Source organism: Caretta caretta, chromosome 26 (genome assembly GCF_965140235.1).
Source record: "Caretta caretta isolate rCarCar2 chromosome 26, rCarCar1.hap1, whole genome shotgun sequence".
Taxonomy (NCBI): Eukaryota; Metazoa; Chordata; order Testudines; family Cheloniidae; genus Caretta; species Caretta caretta.
The window spans coordinates 13,957,777-13,979,576 of record NC_134231.1 but is presented as its reverse complement, the minus strand read 5'-3'; the positions used below and the strand labels follow the sequence as shown (position 1 = coordinate 13,979,576).

Below are 21,800 nucleotides of genomic sequence, written 5' to 3'. Positions count from 1 at the left end.
GTATATGTATGTATTAACTGAGTGTTTGGGGTTTTTTTAGTAGCATGGGGGAATCTCTCTCTCTTGTGGGATTTATGAGATCTAAGGTTTTTGCGGGTCAGACTAAAAATGCAAGAAACAACGCAGGAGCGGGTGGGAATGGGATTTAAAAAAATAGTCCTGCAGAGGACTCTGCTTGAGTCCCTGAGACACAATGCCAGTGTCTTCGAGGAGCCAGCGCGGCAAGATCCCACGGGAACACAGTCTCCCTGACCATTCGCTCAGCTCTGCTGGAGGATGCCTGAGCCTTCACGACCTCCTGCAGAACTCCGCCAAGTGTGTCATGCGCTGCTGAGCAGAGGGTCCCCTCCACGGCACTTCCGTGGTTGCCAGCCAGATTTTCAGGGAGCGGGGTTGTGTGCAGATTTTACAGGCTGCCCTTAAATGCATCAGTCTTAAATGGCGATGGGGTAGTTGGGAGGATTGTGAAACAGTTTCCCAGACGTGGGAATTGGGGTCTGTGTTGTATATGGCTCCATGGTGCATGGAGACCTGGGACTCCAGTACGGTACATGAGAACGTAACTGGTAGGGTGGTTCACGCTGGACCTGTAGATCCTGTCTGCCCCAGGGTGGCAAGAGCTTAGCTAATCACAGCCTATTACTGAAGAGCAGGAGGTTCTGGAATGATCCGCTAGGGGGAACTTGTTGCTGGCATTTTGAGATAAGGGAGCACGCTGAGTTCCCATGTCCAAGTGCATGCCGCTCCTCGCTGGGACCCTTTCCAGACCTTCAGCAGGGTGGCTGAGTCATTGATTGGTGGGGGCGAGGAGGGTTTGGGTGAGAGAAGTGTATCACCCTAGTGCACAATGCTGAGGCCTCGCAGCTGCTCCTAGCTGAGCTGGCTAAGAGACGCTCACAGACTCACAATTCCTCAAGGCCTGCTGTGGTTAGAGCTGGCTGTTTGTGACTATAGTTTGGCATTACTATATTATTGTAACCCTCCACTGACCTTGGAAGTGAATGACCAGAGCAGGGGCACAGGCCCTGCAGTATCAGAATTGTTTTAAATACCAAACTTCTGACATGTCCCACAACTCCCTCTTGTGAACACAGCTGGGCTTCGGGGAGTCCCCTTTCCTCACAGAGATGTTGTTTCATCCTTTTAAATCTGGGTTTCTTCCAGTACCTGCAGATGAAGTGGCCGCTTCTTGACGTTCCGGCTGGTGCTACGCTGAAAGACAGCAGATCTCCATCGCCCGCACACTTAGTAAGTGCTTGTCTGCTTGATTGTACTCAAACCTTCCTGAACAGTTTTGGCTGGAGGATTCCCTGCATGCATTTTCTAGACAGCTTGCGTTTTCTTCTGCAGCTGCACCTGGTCCACCTGACCAGGCACAAATCACAGGCAGAATCTCCACCCATCACTCGCCCCCAGTTTGGTCTCTGTTGTTATCCCCCAGACCGTGCACACCTTCCTGAAATCACATCATAAAGAGGAAAGTTTTAAATGAGGGTAATTAACCAGAGGAACAATCATTTATGGATTTGGAATCTCTTTAGTCTCTAAGGTGCCACAAGTCCTCCTTTTCTTTTTGCGGATACAGACTAACACGGCTGCTACTCTGAAACCTTTCTAAAACATGTGCTCTAGTTCATCCAGGAGTTCTTGGGCTGGATGCCGAGATAGCTGGATGACATTCTTTGACCTGTGCCCTACGGGAGGTCAGATCAGATGACTGTGAAGGTCCCTTCTGGTCTTAGAATCTGTGAATATGTCAAACAGGAAGTGAAAATGTCAGCATCAGTTCTGAGTGACAGGAGAAAAGGAGAGACCAGGCAAGTGAGGTAATCTCTCTTCTGCTCTGTGGAGCTTGAAAGCTTGTCTCTTTCACCAGCAGAAGTTGGTCCAGTAAAAGATATGGCCTCACCCACCTTATCTCTCTCATATCCTGGGACCAATATGGCTACAAGACTGCAGACAACAGAAGAGGAGAAAGAAGAGGTTTCTGTGGGTGCCTACAGCTGGTGCGGTATCAAGTGATAAGCCTGGGTCACAGATAAAGGCAGATGAAGGGTTGCAATGACACATTAAGGATGACGTTTTCAAATCTGTGCATCTAAAATTAGGCACCTAAATAAGAGGCCTGGTTTTCAAAGCTGGCGAGAGCACAATTCCCACTGCCTTTAATGGAGGCTGTGTATGCTCCAAGCCCTGGAGAATCAGGCCAGTTTTATGCTGGTGCTGAAGTATTGTGTGAGTTCAAGGTGTCTTAACTTCAGGCATCCGAGTTATGAGCATTTTGGTGCAAGGTCAGTGGTCCTTAGACCCTTGGGGATAGTAGGCAGATGGGTTCCCATGTGTTCATGCTTGGGGTGGAGTGGCATAAACTGCATTCCCAGACAGTCTCTTCTGTGGAGTCTCCCAGCACTTAGCAAGGCTCTAAGGTTCTGTGTGTCTGTCCCTCCATCTTAGGAGCTGCCAAGCCCAGGCCAAATACTAATCACTGGTAGTGGCTGCAAAATAATTTTTTGTAATTATTCTTGGGCCTTATTTTGCTGTTTTATGCTGGGCGGGTTTGGTGGTGGTTCTTAAACTCTCGGCATTGTACCGATTTGGTCTCTCCCAGTTTTGCTGAAGAATTTTGTTGTGAGGCATCAGATCTTTCTTGTGAACTCTCCCCTGTTCTTTGAAAGCCGAGGGTTCTGAAATTAACAACGATGTTTTTTCCTCCGAAGTTGTTCATTAAGCATTGGAACAAAGTAGAGGTTAACAAAAACAGGTAAAACCCCAAGAGTTTTAATCAGTCTACCTAAAAATGCAACTGCAGGGTTGAGGCCATGATCCCTTGGACTAAGGGTTGAATTCTCCAAAGGTAAATAAGAAGGGTATTTCCTAATGCCTCTCAATTGGTCAGCTTCCAGTTTCCTTTCTTCTGCGAGGTCGCAATTTCACTAATTCTCCAGTGGCCATCAAGTCTTCCAGGGCAGACAAGACCTGTATTTCCAATGTAAAAAGCAAGCAGGAAAAAAAGAAATCTTTTAGGCATTCTACAAGCATCGTAACGGAGTTAAAAAGGACCCAAGCCCTGGTTAAATTTTTCTTTTGCTGGTGACCTTTTAAGGAGCGTTCAGAATAATTTTCTTAGGGAGGAAGCCGAGAGGGAATACAGAAATACCCATCTCTATTTGTTCTGGAGAATCCAGCCCTTCCTCCAAGAGATGGCTGTTTCAGTCCTGCAGCTGGACAGACTCACCTGGTGCCTGAGGTTCGCTCTGTGCTGTGAGAGTTCATGATTCAAAACCTGTCACTGGAAACCTCCGTGCACACAAGTGATTAGATACTCTGGTATTTCGGTCAGCTTCCCCCCATCCCACGCAGTGTTTTCACTGGTCCCCTTCTCATCCCCATCCCCTGCCAGCCCTTATTTATTCTATCTTTTATCGTTAAGGTTGCAAAACTGCTGTCGTTATAACCCTTGGTTCCCACTCGCTGTGAGCTCTGCAAAGCGTTTGCCTCTGGGCCTGGCGTTTTCCAGGGTTGGCCGCTGCCCAAAGTGAATTTTTCATTCTTGTACGTTTGAGTAAAATCCCTCGAGGCGTGTTGAGTTCTAGGAGATTGACTAACGTCACACTTCTCTGCAGGCTACAGGGGAAGGGTCACGCCTGAAACCTGAGAACTTGGCCTGGACGTAGATCTCCTGTGAGATAGAGCAGGACTGGGCTGAAAAGAATTGCTTTAGATTGAACAGAGATGCCCCCTCGACAACTCCATCCAGCGCACGTGCAGGAGAGGATGGGCTGGGGCGCATGTGCCAGCTAGTGGAGTGTTGGCAAGCTTTGTGGATGCAGCATCTGAATTCGTAAGCTCCACCAGCCCACAGTGAATGGCACTGAGTGCAGAATGAACAGCTGTTTGCCTTGTGGCCAAGTGGCATACGTATGCACCCGGAGCGAGCAGCTCCTGGCCTGCAGGGCCCAAGTGCAACATCTGGAGAGCAGAGGTGGTGAGCTGGGAGGAGCAGAGAGAGGGAACTGTCTACAGAGGAGGCATAGGAAGACGTTGCGGAGTAGACCACTGAATTAACATCCCTGACTGCCGCTTGAGGGAGCCAGTCTCATGGCGGAGGGGCATCTAGGTGGGATGGACCTCTTTGCGACCACGCTAGTGGAGGCTGATGATTCCTCACGCACCGAGGGGCTGCTCCAGGGGAGGGGGACACAGTTGGAACTAGACAAGTTCATGGCGGATAGGTCCATCAAAGGCTATTAGCCAGGATGGGCAGGGATGGTGTTTCCCAGAAGCTGGGAATGAGCAACGGGATGGATCACTTGATGTTACCCGTTCTGTTCATTCCCGCTGGGGCACCTGGAATTGGCCACTGTCGGAAGACAGGATACTGGGCTAGATGGACCTTTGGTCTGACCCAGTCTGGCTGTTATGGTGGGAGATGCAGAGAGGCTAGTGTGATCGGGGAGTGGATCAGGAATGCAGACAGCTGGAGGGGGGTGGTGATGGTGAGAACTGTTCGGTGACGCGCCTGCTGGTGTGAAGATGGTGTGGATGGCACAAGGCATCTAGACTGTGGAGATCTCCGGCTGTGTGAGATCTGGGGTTGGTGTAACTTTAGAAACGGAGGACCTGATGTGCCAGAGAGCTGAGTCTGTGAAGGGAGGTGACCTCCAGAGCACCCCACGGTATCTCTTTACCAAAACATAGTGAACATTCCAGGAGGATGTGAGGAGAGGAGCTGTGCTGTGAGAGGGAGTGGAGTCTCTTAGAGATGAAACCGTCTGAGTGCAGCGGGGGATTCTGGTGGGTGTAGCGGCAGTGATTCTGGGATGCGTCAACCCTGCAGCTAAACTGCAGTCAGCAAGGGTAACGTTCTCAAAAGCACCCAAGACCCATTTTCAAAAGTGGCTTTGCCACGGAGGAGCCTAAATCTCATTGAGAGTCCATGGGACTCGGACACCTAAACGTCTAATTCACCTTTGGAAATGGGACGGAGCCGTCTTTGATAATTTTACCCTAAATCGCTGTTGGACGGGGGACTTAGCCTCCTAAGTCACTTGGGTCCTTTTGAAATTTGTACCCGGATCCTGCTCTTCTGTTTCCTTCTGCAGAGGGTTATGCATTTATTTTTCAAGTCCAAATGCTTTCTTCCTTTTCTCTTGCAGTCGAACAAAGTACCCGTGGTGCAGCACGCACATCACATGCACCCGCTGACCCCACTCATCACGTACAGCAGCGACCACTTCTCCCCCGGCTCGCCTCCTTCCCACCTCTCGCCAGAGATCGACCCAAAGACGGGTGAGCTGTCGGGGCACAGAAGCTGGCATGTAAGGGGGTTCCCAGAGTGAGTCGGTCAGGCACAGGGACAGATGGGGCAGAGTACTAGGATACGAGCAAGGACCATAGAAATGTTTGAGCGGTTTCCCTTCCAGATTTGAGACTTCGCTGCGGAGGCTTTTTGCCTTTCCTAACTCTTGCAATGCCACCTGGTACTAACTGTCTGACTCAGGGACGATCGTCCCCAGTGAGCTTCTGCTGGATCAGATTTTAAAGGGAAGCCCACCAAATCCCACAAGCTACACAAAAGGGATCTGTGATCCTGGCTCTGCTGACGTTAAAGCAGCAGTGGGCCGTGGGAGATGCGAGACCCAGCTTGCCTGAGGACGCAGAGAAGCTTGACATACGTGGTAGGGGATGTACTTGTTGGCTGGGTTAGCCATGAGGATCGCAAGTCACCAAGCCATCCTGGCACAAGTGTTTATTTCTGGGTCAAGCACTTCCCATTCAGAGAGGATCCAGCCTAGTCATGTCATTCCCGGAAGGCTGCCCATGCCTCACTGGACACAGCATGGGCAGCCTTCATCAGCCAATGTGCACATGAAGGTGTTTGACCTGCCATTTGAGGGACCAGCTGTTAATTCGGCGGTTCCACAGCTAGATTGCTTGGCCTGACACAGCCTTTCTACTGGAAGTGGTACACATGCTTCCACGCCCAGCTTTCCTCTGCTTCTCCTCACCCTGTCAGGAAACGCACCCAATGAAGGAGTTGAGTTGGAGCAGCAGTATGCAGGCCAACCACCTGCAGGATGTTGGCCAAAACACACAGCTAGCGTCAGACAGGGAGCCGACAGCCTGGGACGGTTTTTACCATCAGACCCTTATCCGTTCTCTTTGGAGAACATCTGGTCTGTTTCCTGGTGACAGTACAAAGGGGATATGCCGTTCAGCTCAAAGCACTCTCTGTGGACAAGTGATGGTCCTTTGTCTCTTTACCAGAAGAGCGGCAGTACATTTCAGATGTGGGAGTACCCACAAGTGCCCTCTCCTCTGACGGCTGCAAAACCAGGGCAGTAGGATTTTCCCTGCTGCCATCTCGCCCACACATCGGGCTTGCTTGCCCATTGTGGGGTACTGCACCCTCCCTGCTTCCTTCACACCCAGGAGGAGCCTGATTCTGCATCTTGTCCAGGGCAGGGCTTGTAAAGCCCTGGCTGTGGCCATGGGGCTTCTTGTTTGTGTAGAAATCAGCAAGTTCTGCGGTAACGGAGAGCTCACACCCTCTGAACCGATGTACTTCCCATGCCCACGGCTTTCCCTGGCCCCTGATAACCAGCACAAGGCAGGCAGTGCGGGGAGGGAGGGCAAAGTGCGTAGTAGCTTTGAGTTTCAGGTCCTGGTTGGGCAGCATTAAAGGTTGTTATGCGTGTATAAGGGGGTGGTCTTTCCCCCTTCTGCAGTGAGCTCAGTGCTCAGCCATCCTGCCTGGAAGGCCCCTTTGGGAAGAACATCTCCCCGTGTTGAGCAGATTGCCAGGAAATAACAGCTCAGATTACCAGGACTAGCCAGGAAGAAATATCGTGCCATGGTGTGGGAGCATGCACATCCATTTATAGAGCACTGAACGTAGGGACAAGATCCTGGGGAGGTAGTGCAAGAGTGCGAGCCTCCTAGCCTGACAGCTGTGACCCCGGGATGCCATTACGGTGATTTAATGCCTGCTTTTTTCTTCTCCCCCACCATAGGAATTCCACGACCACCTCACCCTTCAGAACTGTCTCCTTATTACCCGCTGTCTCCTGGCGCTGTTGGCCAAATCCCTCATGCACTGGGCTGGCTGGTACCACAGTAAGGATCAACCTTTCCCTTCCTCGCTCCTCCTGCTTGTCACCTACAGTGTCAGATTTCCCTGTGCGAGCATAGAATTCTGCACCTTACCAGCTGACTGAATTGGAATTGCTGCTAAAGCTGGACCCTTCCCAGCTCCGTGCTGTTGTTCCCTGGGCCTGCCATGGGTTGGACGAGGTTCCACACACTTCGAGCGTCCGCTGAGTTCCCCCTCACCGCCACAATCACGATTTTTTTTTTTTTTTTAAATATTACAGACAAAAACTATGTTAACTTATAGTTTCTGTGGAGAGTACCTGACTCATTTAGGATCAAATACCTTACAGGGCTCTTGTGGGTAGTCCCCAAACCAGCATGAGAAACCCAGGAAATACCAACTTTATCTTAAAAGAAATCCGAGCATGTTAAGGTCTGGAAATGCAGATAGGATATTCAAACAACCTTAACTCTGCCCTGAAGTACACCATGTGATAGAATCATAGAATATCAGGGTTGGAAGCGACCTCAGGAGGTCATCTAGTCCAACCCCCTGCTCAAAGCAGGACCAGTCCCCAACTAAATCATCCCAGCCAGGGCTTTGTCAAGCCGAGCCTTAAAAACCTCAAAGGAAGGAGATTCCACCACCTCCCTAGGTAACCCATTCCAGTGCTTCACCACCCTCCTAGTGAAACAGTGTTTCCTAATATCCAATCTAGACCTCCCCCACTGTAACTTGAGACCATTGCTCCTTGTCCTGTCATCTGCCACCACTGAGAACAGCCGAGCTCCATCCTCTTTGGATCTCCCTTTCAGGTAATTGAAGGCTGCTATCAAATCCCCCCTCACTCTTCTCTTTTGCAGACTAAACAATCCCAGTTCCCTCAGCCTCTCCTCATAAGTCATGTGCCCCGGCCCCCTAATTATTTTCGTTGCCCTCCGCTGGACTCGCTCCAGTTTGTCCACATCCCTTCTGTAGTGGGGGGTCCAAAACTGGACACAGTACTCCAGATGTGGTCTCACCAGTACCAAATAGAGGGGAACAATCACTTCCCTCAGTCTGCTGGCAGTGCACCTACTAATGCAGCCCAATATGCCATTGGCCTTCTTGGCAACAAGGGCACACCGCTGACTCATATCCAGCTTCTCGTCCACTGTAATCCCCAGGTCCTTTTCTACAGAACTACTGCTTAGCCAGTCTATCCCCAGCCTGTAGTGGTGCATGGGATTCTTCCGTCCTAAGTGCAGGACTCTGCACTTGTCCTTGTTGAACCTCATCAGATTTCTTTTGGTCCAATCCTCCCATTTGTCTAGGCCCCCTGGACCCTATCCCTACCTTCCAGTGTATCTACCTCTCCTCCCAACTTAGTGTCATCTGCGAAATTGCTGAGGGTGCAATCCATCCCATCATCCAGATTGTTTAGGAAGATGCTGAACAAAATGGGCCCCAGGAACCACCCCGGGGCACTCTGCTTGATACTGGCTGCCAACTAGACATCGATCTGTTGATCACTACTCATTGAGCCCAACGATCTAGCCAGCTTTCTGCCCACTTTTTAGTCCATTCATCCAGTCTATAGTTTTTTAACTTGCTGGTAAGAATACTGTGGGAGACCGTGTCAAAAGCTTTGCTAAAGTTAAGATACATCATGTCCACCACTTTCCCCATTTCCACGAAGCCAGTTATCTCATCATAGAAGGCAATCAAGTTGGTCAGGCATGACTTTCCCTTGGTGAATCCATGTTGACTGTTCCTGATCACCTTCCTCTCCTCCAAGTGCTTCAAAATGGATTCCTTGAGGACCTGCTCCATGATTTTTCCAGGGACTGAGGTGAGGTTCACCCGTCTGTAGTTCCCTGGATTCTCCGTCTTCCCTTTTTTAAAGATGGGCGCTATATTTGCCTTTTTCCAATCATCTGGGACCTCCCCCGATCACCACGAGTTTTCAAAGATAATGGCCAATGGCTGTGCAATCACATCCGCCAACTCCCTCAGCACCCTCGGATGCATTAGATCCAGACCCATGGACTTGTGCATGTCCAGGTTTTCTAAATAGTCCTTAACCTGTTCTTTCACCACTGAGGGCTGCTCACATTCTCCCCATGCTGTGCTGCCCAGTGCAGCAGTCTGGGAGCTGACCTTGTCTGTGAAGATGGAGGCAAAAAAAGCATTGAGTACTTCAGCTTTTTCCACATCATCTGTCACTAGGTTGCCTCCCCGATTCTGTAAGGGGCCCACACTTTCCCTGACCACCTTCTTGTTGCCAACATACCTGTAGAAATCCTTCTTGTTGTTCTTCACATCCCTTGCTAGCTGCAACTCCAATTGTGCTTTGTCCTCCCTGATTACATCCCTGCATGCTCGAGCAATATTTTTATACAAAGCTGTTGCCGAACTGGATCAGCCTTGTGGTCCATCTAGTCCGGCATCTTGTCTGTAACTGTGACCAGCACCAGATGCATTACAGGAAGGTGCATGAGACCCTACAGTAGGCAGTTTTGGGATAACCTCCCCCCACCCCCCCCACCCCTGTGTAGTCCCTAATTGTTAAAGAAGGGGTTAAAACTGAAGCCTAAGATTACTATCCCTCCCAAGATATTTGTATAATTAATTATTCTAACGCTGGTTTCTCTTGTTACTCATTTATATGCCCAATCCTGTTTTCTGTCTTGCTAAATTCTTGGCCTTGAAGACTTCCCATGGTAATGAGTTCCACAGGCTAATCGCATGTGGGAAAAGTATTCCCTTTTATCAGTTCTAAATTGTCCACCTTTCTGTTTTATTGAACTGTCCCCTGGCTCTTACATTATGAGGTTGGAAGGACAGTTGCTGCCAGTCTCCCTTCTAGATCAGTCATGATTTTATATGGTTTTATCCTGTCCCCTTTTATTCATCTCCCTTCTAAGGGAAACAACTCCAATAATTTCTTAGCGACTAACCAATTTATTTGAGCATAAGCTTTCGTGAGCTACAGCTCACTTCATCGGATGTGCATCCGATGAAGTGAGCTGCAGCTCATGAAAGCTTATGCTCAAATAAATTGGTTAGTCTCTAAGTTGCCACTAGTCCTCCTTTTTCTTTCTGCGAATACAGACTAACACGGCTGCTACTCTGAAACCAATAATTTCTCTCTCTCTCTTTGTAGGAGAGGTTTTCCCAAGCCCTTAATTTTTCTCCTCATCCTTCTCTGAATCCCTCTAGTTCTGCAACTTCCTTTCTTAGATGGGGTGCCCAGTGCTGCACACAGGATCCAGATCCCATTAGTTTCTGTAATGGCTTTATAGTATTCTCCATCCCGTTCCCTGTGCAGCCCTAACACCCTGGTTACTTGCGTGACTGCAGCTGCACCTGGAGCAGAGCTCTCCATTGCGTTACACACACTGAGACCCAGGGTCCTTTTCTGAGTTGATACAGAACTCTGTACGGTGTATTAAAGTGTTGCCTTTCAATGAGTATTACTTTGCATTTATCAATACTGAACATAATCTGCCATCTTGTTGCCCAGTCACCTCAATCTGAAGCTCCTCACAGTCCTGTCTGGATTTAACCAAACCGAATAACTTTGTCATCTACAGATTTTACCCCCTCACTGTTCACCCCCTTTTCCTGACCATTAATAAATATATTAAACAAAACTGGCCCTGATACAGGGCCTTGTGGCCCCAGCTTTTCACCTTTTTTTGGTCCACTTATTCCTACTATTTCTCCTGCTAGTTTTTGATCCATGTCAATTTAGCTTCTGTAGTAGCCTCTTGAGAGACTTTGTCAAAAGCCCTTTTCAAAAAGTCTAAAGAAATGATGTCGTCTTCCCCTTTATCCCCTCCTTCATCGACACATTTAGAGAATTGCAACAAAATAGTGAGACACAATTTTCTCTCAGAGAAGCCATGTTGGTTAGACCCTAGCATATCACGCTCTTCCACGTTTTATTGTTCTGTTTTCAATTATTCTTTCAACAAATTTACCAGGTACAGTTGTATGGCCGACAGGTCTGTTATTCCCCAGATCACCCGTAGAACCTTTTTACAATGCAGGTATAACATTTACAGCCTTCCAATCCTCTGGTACAGTAGCTGCTTTTAATGAGAGATTGCTTATCTTTGCTAGCAGCTCATTCACTTCTTACTTGAACTCCTTCAGAACTCTCGCATGGACCATCTGGGTCTGGTGACTTTATGCTTCTTAAACTATCAGTTTATTCCAGCACCTCTGCTTCTGCCACCTCAGTCACTAATAGCACCTCATCCTTATTACCAGGCAAGAACGGGACCAGGATGGGGGTATCTCCAACTTTGACACAAAACAGTCATTTAGCTTCTCAGCAATGCCCTTATCTTCCTTAATTGTGCTTTTTAAACCCTGATGATCTGGCAAATCCACCGGTCCTCTTATAGGCTTTCTGTAAAGTAAATGCTTCTGATTTACTTACAGAATTTCTAGTATTTGATCTTTATACCTTCAGTGCTCTGCTTTTTTAAATACATTTTAACCCTCCTTCTTCTATATTGCCTCCTGTAACCTCCGTGATGATGCATTTTAGTATCTGCGATTCCGTATCGGATTAAATTGATATTAAAAGACACACTAGATTTTTTTTTCTTCTTCCTTATTGTGTCCTACAGGGCGGAATACGGTTGTGTGGGAGCCCTGTGCATTTCTATACCGTAAAATGTTTGGTTTTCTTTTAAATTTAGCCTTACATTGGACTTTTGGGGTGTTTAGAGTGCTTGTTTTTGTGTTAATTACAACAGCCCTGTAATGTATTTTACCGTGAATTGCTAATAGCAGATACGCTTAACCGTGACTCCCTCCTAACTTATTAAAAATTACATCCCTGAACCCGAACCAGGAACCCAAAATAACATTTCCATGTGACAGTTCGAATGATTTGAAGATGTACAGCATCAGCCTTCCCGATATGGAAGTAAACTTCCAGGGGAAGAGTCTCGGACATGCTGTTGCTACCTTAGGCTGTTCTGGAGCAGCACAAAGCAGCCTGGGCATATAGGCCAGGTAAGCTGGCTTTACGGCAGCTTTGCATCACCAGAGCACCTGGGAAGGAACAGAACTGTTTCTTCTCCCCCCCCACACACACTTGAAGAATTACTTCCTTTTGAAATGGCCACATCCAGCGGCATCAAGGACCCATGCTGCCCTCAGTTAAGATGCCCTCTTTTAGAAATGGCCACCACTTCCCAGTGTTGCCAGTAGGAGTGAAGCCATCGTGTCTTTGGGGAGAAAGTAGAACCCCTTTGTTGTGGGTGTCAGGAGGAGGAAATGAGCAGGTGGCTAGAGGTAGGAGTCGTCCTTGCTAAGGGCAGTCTGTGGCCTCGGTCCCATAGGAACAATGTGAGATGGTTGCCATTTGGAGAAAGGCATTTTCAGAGCGGGGGCAGCCTTTTGTCTCGGTCCCATTGAGAACACTAAGAGAGGGATAGCATTTTGCGAAAGACCAGTTCTTTGTGGAATGAAGTAGAACGTTATTCTTCAGCCTCTGCTGAAAAAGAAACTTTCCATTGTGGAGAATCATGGCAAAAAATGATCACAAACCCTAAACAAGATTTCAGTGAGTTTTAACTGTGCGGGAGGTTTGAAGAGTCTTGTGTTGTTTTATTGTGAAGATAATTCAAGAGATACTCAAAAAGGACTAAGGGACCTTCAGTTCTTAAAAGACCCATTTTAAAGTTGTCTTGAACTCAAAAAAATTAATGGATTTACTTGTAAATTCTCAGAAAACATATTCTGTGTTCAAAGAGTAAGTGCTTTAATTTTGTGCAGGACATTTTATGCAGGGGTCTTGGGCAACAAAAATGATTAGGGGTCTAGAACACATGACTTATGAGGAGAGGCTGAGGGAGCTGGGATTGTTTAGCCTGCAGAAGAGAAGAATGAGGGGGGATTTGACAGCTGCTTTCAACTACCTGAAAGGGGGTTCCAAAGAGGATGGCTCTAGACTGTTCTCAATGGTAGCAGATGACAGAACGAGGAGTAATGGTCTCAAGTTGCAGTGGGGGAGGTTTAGATTGGATATTAGGAAAAACTTTTTCACTAAGAGGGTGGTGAAACACTGGAATGCGTTACCTAGGGAGGTGGTAGAATCTCCTTCTTTAGAGGTTTTTAAGGTCAGGCTTGACAAAGCCCTGGCTGGGATGATTTAACTGGGAATTGGTCCTGCTTCGAGCAGGGGGTTGGACTAGATGACCTTCTGGGGTCCCTTCCAACCCTGATATTCTATGATTCAATGATTCTATGCTGTATTTGGCACACCTAACAAAGAAGGGGACTCCTGCTTTAAGTACAAACGTCAGCCTGAAGTACAGAGCTGTGACGGGCACCTTCAGAACATAATCAGAGGGAAACTGGTTATTGTGGCTTCCCTATGCGTGATGGTTTTTCTTCCTTTTGTGCTTCTAGTAAGGACTTTTTGTTTTTCTTTGCTCATCCATTTTAGGCAAGGACAGCCAGTGTACTCCATTCCTCCCGGGGGATTCAGACACCCATACCCTGCCCTAGCTATGAATGCCTCAATGTCCAGGTGAGTACACATCAGAGCGGAAGGGATGTTGGCAGGGGTAGGGTTCAATCGGGATTAGAACTAGAGAGTGCAAAAGCTTAAGACCCCCAGTGCCAAGCAGACAAACCCCCTTCCCTGTAGAGGCAGGGGTTATGGTTATAGGGGGTCTCCCTGGAAGAACATTTGTGCTGAGAAAACGGGAAGGTCTGTGACATGAGCGCAGAAGAACAAAGAAGAGCCAAGGGAAAACAGGCGAAGTTCTGCCTAACAACTAAACAGCTTGAATCCCTGTGGCCCACAAGCTGAATGGGGAAGACCCCTGTCCAGTGGCTCCTGCAGGCCCCAGAGATGGGTCGTGTGAATTTGTCTCCACTTTGGAAGCCGGGGCACTCCCATGTGCACCTTAGAACCACTGAAAGCCATTACCTGTGGGAGGGGTTGCATCTCTGCTCTGCTCTTTCCTCTGCCTGTCGAAGGATGTCATGTTGGAGGTTCTCAGGATGAAACTTCTCAGTATTTCTTCTTAGCAGCTTCAGTGGGGGTTTTCAGTGGGAAAAATAACCGTGAATACGTGTTTTCCAGACTTGTTGTGGTTCGAGCCATTGTGGCTGAAGCCTACAACTAGTTGGGGTTGAGATGTGCCTCTCTGCACACAAGACCAGCACGATTTATATCCTGCATGACTAGCTGAAGGCCATTCCTTGAGGGGGAGCACTACCTTCCCTTTTTGCCAACCTGGGATTTGGGAGAAGTGGGAGAGAGACCTTTGCATTCTCCTTATGAATGAGGCCTTCACTCCCCATCCCAGAGCACCAAGAGAGGTCTGCCCACCCCAACTCCTGAGCATTGCAGACCTTCTCTGAAGCACCACAACAAGACAAAGAAATTGCTGGATCCATGTTACATACTGGAAGATGCTTGCCAGCTGTCCTTACTTTATCCTAGACACACACAGCACTGTTGGCTCCTTGCCCTTACCTTACCTTGTGTCAGAACTTTTAGTTGCTCCCATACCATCATCCGTCTTGGATGTGATGCTGCATTTCAAACAGTCTGCTCTCTCTATAGTGGGATTGTCGGTGTCACTTAGGCCCTTCGAAAAATCCCGTCCCTAAGAGTTTAAATATGGGGAAGCCTACATCCCCCCATGGGATCACAGAATCATAGAATATCAGGGTTGGAAGGGACCTCAGGAGTTCATCTAGTCCAATCCCCTACTCAAAGCAGGACCAATCCCCTATTTTTGCCCCAGATCCCTAAATGGCCCTCACAAGCCTGGATTTAGCAGGCCAATGCTCAAACCACTGAGCTATCCCTCCCCCCTTCATCTGGTTCTTAGTCCTTTTACTCAGCACCAAAAAGATTGGTTCTTTCTTTGGCCCCTATTCAAGCTAGGAGCTCGAGAAACTTTGGGCTAGACAAGACTTTGGGCTCACGTGCAGCATCTCAATGTGTTTAGGGATCAGGTGAGTGGCTGCTCCATGTCCACAAAGAAGGGTTGATTTCCCTGTCCACCTTCCTGTGGTCATGAGGAAAACAGCAACAGCTTTTGCCACAGGCTGAGAATTCATAGGGTTCTGTCCACATCTCTGTGACAGAGCTGGAACCAGAGTAGGGGACGGTGACCGACGGAATCAGTCTGCTCGCTCAGCGTTTCGGGGGCTTGTTTGTTACCTTGTTTGAGAAGCTGGACAGCCCTACAGTCCTGTGTCCAGTCCCTGTCCATTTCATGAGTTATTCAATGTACTTGCAATTCCAAGACAAAGGCAGAGGGCCTTTGGGCACTACTAGTGTCACTCCAAGCAATTGCTAGGAGGCCTGATGAGGGTTAGCATTTCTGACCAGTCCTGGAGCAGGAAATCCTTTATTTGCTGTGTCATAGAAGCTGGATCATGGATGCACAAGCCTCACGTGACACGTTAGCCGTGTTGATCAATCATAGAAATGTAGGACTGGAAGGGACCTCAAGAGTTCCTCTCATGCTGAGGCAGACCAAGTAAATCCAGCCTCCATCCCTGACAGGTGTTTGTCCAACCTGTTGTTAAAAACTTCCAGTGACGGGGATTCTACAGCCTCCCTTGGTAACTTGTTTCAGAGCCTAACTCCCCTTGTAGTTGGAAACCTTTTCCTAAGATTGAACGTAAATCTCCCTTGCTGCTAACGAAGGCAATTACTACTTGTCCTGTTACCACGTCCCCAATCCCCGGGGCCTTCTCTTCTCTAGGCTAAACATGCACAATTCTTTCAAGCTTTCCTCATCAATGTGGTTTTCTAAATCACTTACACGTTTTGTTGTTCTCCGCTGGTCTCTCTCCAATTTGTCCACGTCTTTCTTAAAGTGCAGTGCCGAAAACAGGGCCTAGTGCTCCAGATGAGGCCTTACAAATGCCAAGTAGAGCAGAAGGATGACATCCTGTGTCTTCTATACCATACTCCTGCTAATACATCCGACAACGATATTTGCCTTTTTCACAACACCTGCATGCGATGGGGAGTTGTGCAGTTACGTGGGGATGAGGGCAGTACCAGAACCTAGACAGAACAGAACAATACCACATCATCCCAGGCGGTGGAATCTGGGCGACTCTGCCCTGGGTGGGGCAAACTGCTCCCCGCTATTGCAGAAGCAAGCTGGCAGAAGCAAGCTTCAAGGCTGTAGCCCAGGGCAAAACGTTGGCAGAGAGGCTCTTACTCCACATCTCCACATCTGCCAGCTTGGGCAGGGTCAAATTGGGAAAACATAAATGGTGCTTTCCTGGGCTCCACCATGCCCTCTGTAGTCACATGCCTTGGATTCCTTCCAGCTCCTGATAGTAGCTGTGGCAGGATGGTTTGTGAGGAGAGGCAAATCTTCAGTTCGTGGATCCTGAACCATTTAGGGGTTTAAAGATGAAAATCCCCCCTGGTAGCTCCCGGGAGTGTGTGTGTTGTCAGCGGGAGAGCCTGTGCTCTGCACTGAAGCAACGGCATGTTTCCAATGGAGAGCGCATTACAATAATCCAGGCTTGGGCTGGGTAAGCGTGGCACGGTTCTGCACCCAAAAACCACCTTCATCCTACTGGGGTGCTCTCAGAATCTGGCAGGGACCCAGGCCCCTAAATTGTAGGAGGCTAATTTAATCCTCACCAACCCTTCCACACTACCAGCATTAACTGTGTCTTATTTGGGCTCATTTCTCACCTAGGAGTCCAGCATCTGTCAACATTGAGTTATCTGCCCCCTGCCACGGGGCAGGAAGAGGGGTAGGACGTTGAGGAGTCCCCAGGGGAGGGCATGTACCTGTGGGTGGGGTGTGAGGAGCTGGATACAGGGAGAGATTCACACTGTGTGGCTGGGGCTGTTGCCTTTATTTGTAACGTCTGCGTCCTGCTTTTCTATTTCCATGCTGCAGTCTGATGTCCAGTCGGTTTTCCCCCCACATGGTCCCGCCTCCCGCGCATGGCCTCCACCCTTCAGGAATCCCACACCCCACCATCGTCTCACCCATCGTCAAACAGGAGCCCACGCAGGCCAGCATGAGCCCCGGAGGGAATTTGTAAGTAATTGAGCAGCGCAGCACCAGCTGGATGGGGCAAGTGGCAAATGGGATAGGGATCTGTACAGCCCAGCCCGGCTGTCCTGAGTGGCCTAGATCTCTTGGTGAGCTGGGTGCAGCCAAGCAACATGTGTTTTGAAATAGCAAGGTCACACTTCTAGGAACAAAGAATGCAGGTCACACGTATGGGCTGGGGGATTGTATCCTGGAAAACAATGACCACGAGAAGGACTTAGGGGTCATGCTAGAACTCACCTGTTAACTAATGTGAGGGTTTTTCTAAAAGATCTGCTTTAGTTCAAACAGGAATTAATTCAGGGCAGTCCTATGGCCTTTGCTATGCAGGAGGTCAGAGTAGATGATCACGGAGGGTCCTCCTTCCCTTGTAATCTATACATCTGTTTTAACACATTAGCTGGGCAAGGCAAGCTCTGTGGTGACGGGAACAAGAAAGGCTTGTTCACTAGACTTTCCTGGAAGCAGATGTTCCATATGAATTCATTGCCAGCCTTGTGATCCTAGCCATCCCCTGGGATGTGCCTCGTGTTTTCACTCCCGATAAGCAGCCCCGCTCTCTCCTCTCCATCTTACCTGTGGTGTGAAATCCACCTTGAAGAATAAAACCAGAGGGTGACATTGTCTGGAGAGGGGTTGGTGGGGGGAGGGGTCTGCATTCACCTTCTCCAATAAGAAGATGTCCCCCCAGAGCGCTAGGTGTCTGGCGGGCATTACAAAGAGACACAACTGCACGCCGTGCAGCAAGGGGAAGCTCTTCTGCAGTGCGGCAACAGTGGGCGCTGCAGGTGTTGACTGGCCCGTGTGATGGTTCCAGGAAATCCCCCGGCAGTGTGAAGAAGGAGGAGGAGAAAAAGCCCCACATAAAGAAGCCGCTCAATGCGTTCATGTTGTACATGAAGGAGATGAGGGCCAAGGTGGTGGCAGAGTGTACGCTGAAGGAGAGCGCGGCCATCAACCAGATCCTGGGACGAAGGGTAAAGGCGCCTTCTCCTCTGTCCTTTCTTCCCCGTTCCCTAGACTCCATGGGCCCAATTCAGAGGTGAATCCAGATCCTGTCTACACTGCAGAAATCGGTGCAGGGGGCAAACACATCCAAATTGTTATGCCGGTGCAGTCCCCTAGTGTTGGTGTGTGGCACCTGGGTCGAGCAGCCTTGCTCCTTCTGACTGGCCGGGGGCTGTGGGAGGAGGGCCTGTTTTGGACCTCTGCAGCGTGTCTGCACTAGGGGTTGCATCAGGAGAACTGCACCCCTTCAGATCCCTTTAACGTAGACAGGGCCTTGGGCTCATTAGCCAACCCCCTTCGACTCAGGTTCCCATCTGCTTCCCCCAAGGCGTTTTATATATGCGCTTGCACATCCCCTCTGAGTCTGAGGGGCTGGGAGCGTAGCAGGAAAAGCAACACGTGAAGGGGGTAAGTGGGACCCACAATAGGGGGTCACTGTTGGCTCTCTGCAATTGTCCACCTAGCCAGATTCTCTTACTGGCATCCCCCCCTGTAGTGCAGAGCACTCAGCTGCTATCTGCAGCCAGGCCAGCCTGGGAACTGGGAGCATCCTGGGAGATCCCCTGTCACCTAAACACTGTGAAAAATCTGTCACTATGGCTGGTGAGAGTCCTGGAAGACTCTGATCAGAGATCCGCCTAGAGCGATCCCAGCCATCGAGACAGAGTGGAACAGGTTTTCTCAGCTCACCAGCTGGAGGGACTGGGGATCCTGGTTAGGAGCAGCACTGAAACAAGGAGCTTGGGCACCTCTTCCCTGTAAATCCCACAGAGCTGACTGTAGGCTGCACTGTCAGCCTGGGGGCAGCCCTAGAATCATAGAATATCAGGGTTGGAAGGGACCCCAGGAGGTCATCTAGTCCAACCCCCTGCTCAAAAGCAGGACCCATCCCCAACTAAATCATCCCAGCCAGGCTAGGATGTAGCCAGTACACCTTGTGCTCCAGCTACTCTGGGCTGTGGGTGGCTGCCATCAGTTAGAGCACCCCTAAGGCTGCTCTGAGTTACACACTGAGCCCCGGTCCTTGGCTGCTGCTCCTGAGAGGTGCAGAACAGTGACCCAGCAGCTTCACTGTCCTGCTGCCACAGTTCAGAGGAGCTGGTGAGGAGAACGACCTCTTCCTCACCTTTGGGACCTGGGCTTTGGGCAAGGGACCCAGACTGGTGAGATTCAGCCCTTCGTCGGAGGGTGGGGAGTAACCCCCCACGAGTCTCAGCTCTGGCTTTCCTTTTCTCCTTCCTAGTGGCATTCGCTGTCACGTGAGGAACAAGCCAAGTACTACGAGCTAGCCCGGAAGGAGCGACAGCTTCATTCACAGCTCTATCCCACTTGGTCTGCGCGGGATAACTACGTAAGTTGCCACCTCACATAACTGCTGGAGGGAAGGGAGATCAACACAATGAAAAACACACTCCAGTGCAGGTGTCGCTGGGTGACATTCTGTGGACTGCGCTGTGCAGGAGGTCAGGCTAGATGGTCATAATGGTCCTTCCTGGCCTTATCAGTCTCTGTATGAAGCTGTAATCAGGATCTGGCCTCCAGGGTCTACGAATAGAGATGGGAAACTTGGGGCCACTGCGGTGAGGGACCTAGGGAAGTAGTCCCTGCCGCGCCCTTAGCCAGTCTCAGGGTGGTTATTGGATGTCTGGGGGGAGCCACGCCTGGATGTTGCTTAACCCCATCTGGAGGCAGCTGCCCTTGGTATAGTGCCTCTGGTTCGCAACGCCCTGCTAACGGATGTCGAAGTTCATACAAAGGCAGCACACCTGGCATAGGGCTGGGTCGTGGCAGAAGCAGGCTTCTGGAAATCAAGGCGTTTCTTTCCAGGTGAGAGCTGTTCACAGACCTACAGAGTGCTAATAGGAATCGAGGCAGGGGAGAAAATGGACAATAACCATCCAGCACAGAAGAGGGGACCACTAAGGAGAAAATGGGAAATGCCTTAATGGAGGGGTGGAACACGCTGCCCGGAGCGGGGCCCTGGCATTAGAAGGGCTGCACACCGATGACACACTCCTGGTGGGGTTAGCGGGGAGGTGCTGCTGTCTCGTGCACAGAGATTGAAATGAAATCGGACATCCTTACACATGCAACTGCGTGTGAGGCATCCGCTCTCTGATTCTCCAGAGCCAGGAACAGGCAGGTTCAATTGTTTGAGCTGGCCCTGGGTGCCAGATCGGGGAGGACCTTCTAGGGTGGGGAGGTGCGACGTTAGGGACTGTGCAGCATTAGGACAGGACGCAGCCCTAGAAAACGTGCTGTAAGTGACATGCTTGCCCTGGCCCCGAGCGGATGTGCTGGATGGCACCTAATGGGTCTGCTAGTGTCCACGGTTGGGATCCTGTGACCTGCCTTTAACTGGGGGCCTGCGAATGCTAAAGCCAGACTTAATAGAAGAGCAGGCCCCATTCTTGTTCCCTGGGAGTGGGCAAAACTGGCCCCCAGGGGCCGTTCATTGGGTCCTGCCCGTGAACCTGCTTTGGTCGCCCTCCCTCTGCCTTCGCCAGCCACGTGACTGAGGTCAGCAGGAGGCAGAAGGGGAACCATGGCAGTCGAGCTAGTACTGTACTGTGGGGCAGAGTCGTACATACAGAATAAACAGCAAGTATAAAGGGCAAGGTCTCCTGAACACTGGGGCTTCTAAAGGAACTGTCCCTGTCCGATTTAGCAGCCTCACCAAGCTGCTCTTCTGGGGTTGAACCTGGCTCAGAGTTCCAAGGGCCCCCGTCAGTGGCTGTGAGAAGCCGCAGGGTAATGCAGAAGTGCAGTACGGCCTCATGCCCCCTTCTCCAGAGAAGGGTCTTGTTCCCCATTGTCTGTTAACAGTAGCGCCAACCCGGCTGAGCCCTGCTGCACTAGAGGTATAACACACGACAGGTCCTTCCCCGGAGAGCTTACAGTCTAAAGAACACCCCAGGGGGGTGAGAAGTTGTGAATTCTCAGTTCTCTTGACGGCTGATTTACTGTCACCTCCTCCCCCAACATCACTGACTCCTGCTGCTTCTTGCACTGCTTGGTCGGTGCTCAGACCCTGGGGGCTGTTCCACCTGGTGCCCTGTCCTTATCCTGAGCCCCACGAGTTCTCGGGGATCATGGTGGAGAGGGTTGGGGGGTTACTGATAGTCAATGACAAAAGCTGCAAGTGGGATGGTCTTTTCCAGGGGAAAAAGAAGAAGAGAAAGCGAGAGAAACAGCCCCAGCAGCAGATCCAGGACACAGAGAGTAAGTACAGCCTGCTCCCCTTCTTTGGTCTGATATGGAGGGGAGTAAAGGCCATAGGGCCAGTAGAGAATTCACCAACTGTCCCTGTCAGCTTTAGCTGCCTCATCAAGTTGGAAAATTGTAGCCCAGGAAAGTAAACATGATTTTAAAAAGCACCTGATTGACTAAGGAGCCTCAGTGGCCCTGAAATTCCATGGGATCCAGGAGCCTAGGGCATTTAGACACTTCGGAAGCACCACGGGGGCACACCGTATGAAGTAATACAGCCACAGTTACATTCCCATGGGTCCCTTGCCCTCCGCTTTGACCCCCTTACTAAATGTTGGTAGTTGTAGGTTGCTCTTTGCCCCATTGGCCTGCTCAGACTCCCTGCAAGTTGTAAGTACCTTAAGGTCTGGCCTCAATGCAGCTGT

At 49.9% G+C, this 21,800-nt stretch overlaps 1 protein-coding gene across 3 annotated transcripts in view; it reads left to right on the top strand.

Moving 5' to 3' along the window:
* Positions 1 to 21,800, top strand: part of TCF7L1 (transcription factor 7 like 1) — a 104,574-nt gene that overhangs the window by 81,026 nt on the left and 1,748 nt on the right. For 2 of the 3 annotated variants that reach the window (XM_048829474.2, XM_075123397.1), the window contains 8 exons: positions 1,165 to 1,248; positions 5,157 to 5,289; positions 7,014 to 7,116; positions 13,545 to 13,628; positions 16,999 to 17,142; positions 17,975 to 18,134; positions 19,409 to 19,516; positions 21,327 to 21,387. In XM_048829474.2, coding sequence (XP_048685431.1) covers positions 1,165 to 1,248; positions 5,157 to 5,289; positions 7,014 to 7,116; positions 13,545 to 13,628; positions 16,999 to 17,142; positions 17,975 to 18,134; positions 19,409 to 19,516; positions 21,327 to 21,387 — 877 coding nt within the window. The remainder of the gene's footprint in view (positions 1 to 1,164; positions 1,249 to 5,156; positions 5,290 to 7,013; positions 7,117 to 13,544; positions 13,629 to 16,998; positions 17,143 to 17,974; positions 18,135 to 19,408; positions 19,517 to 21,326; positions 21,388 to 21,800) is intronic. The other variant, XM_048829475.2, reaches the window with a different exon arrangement.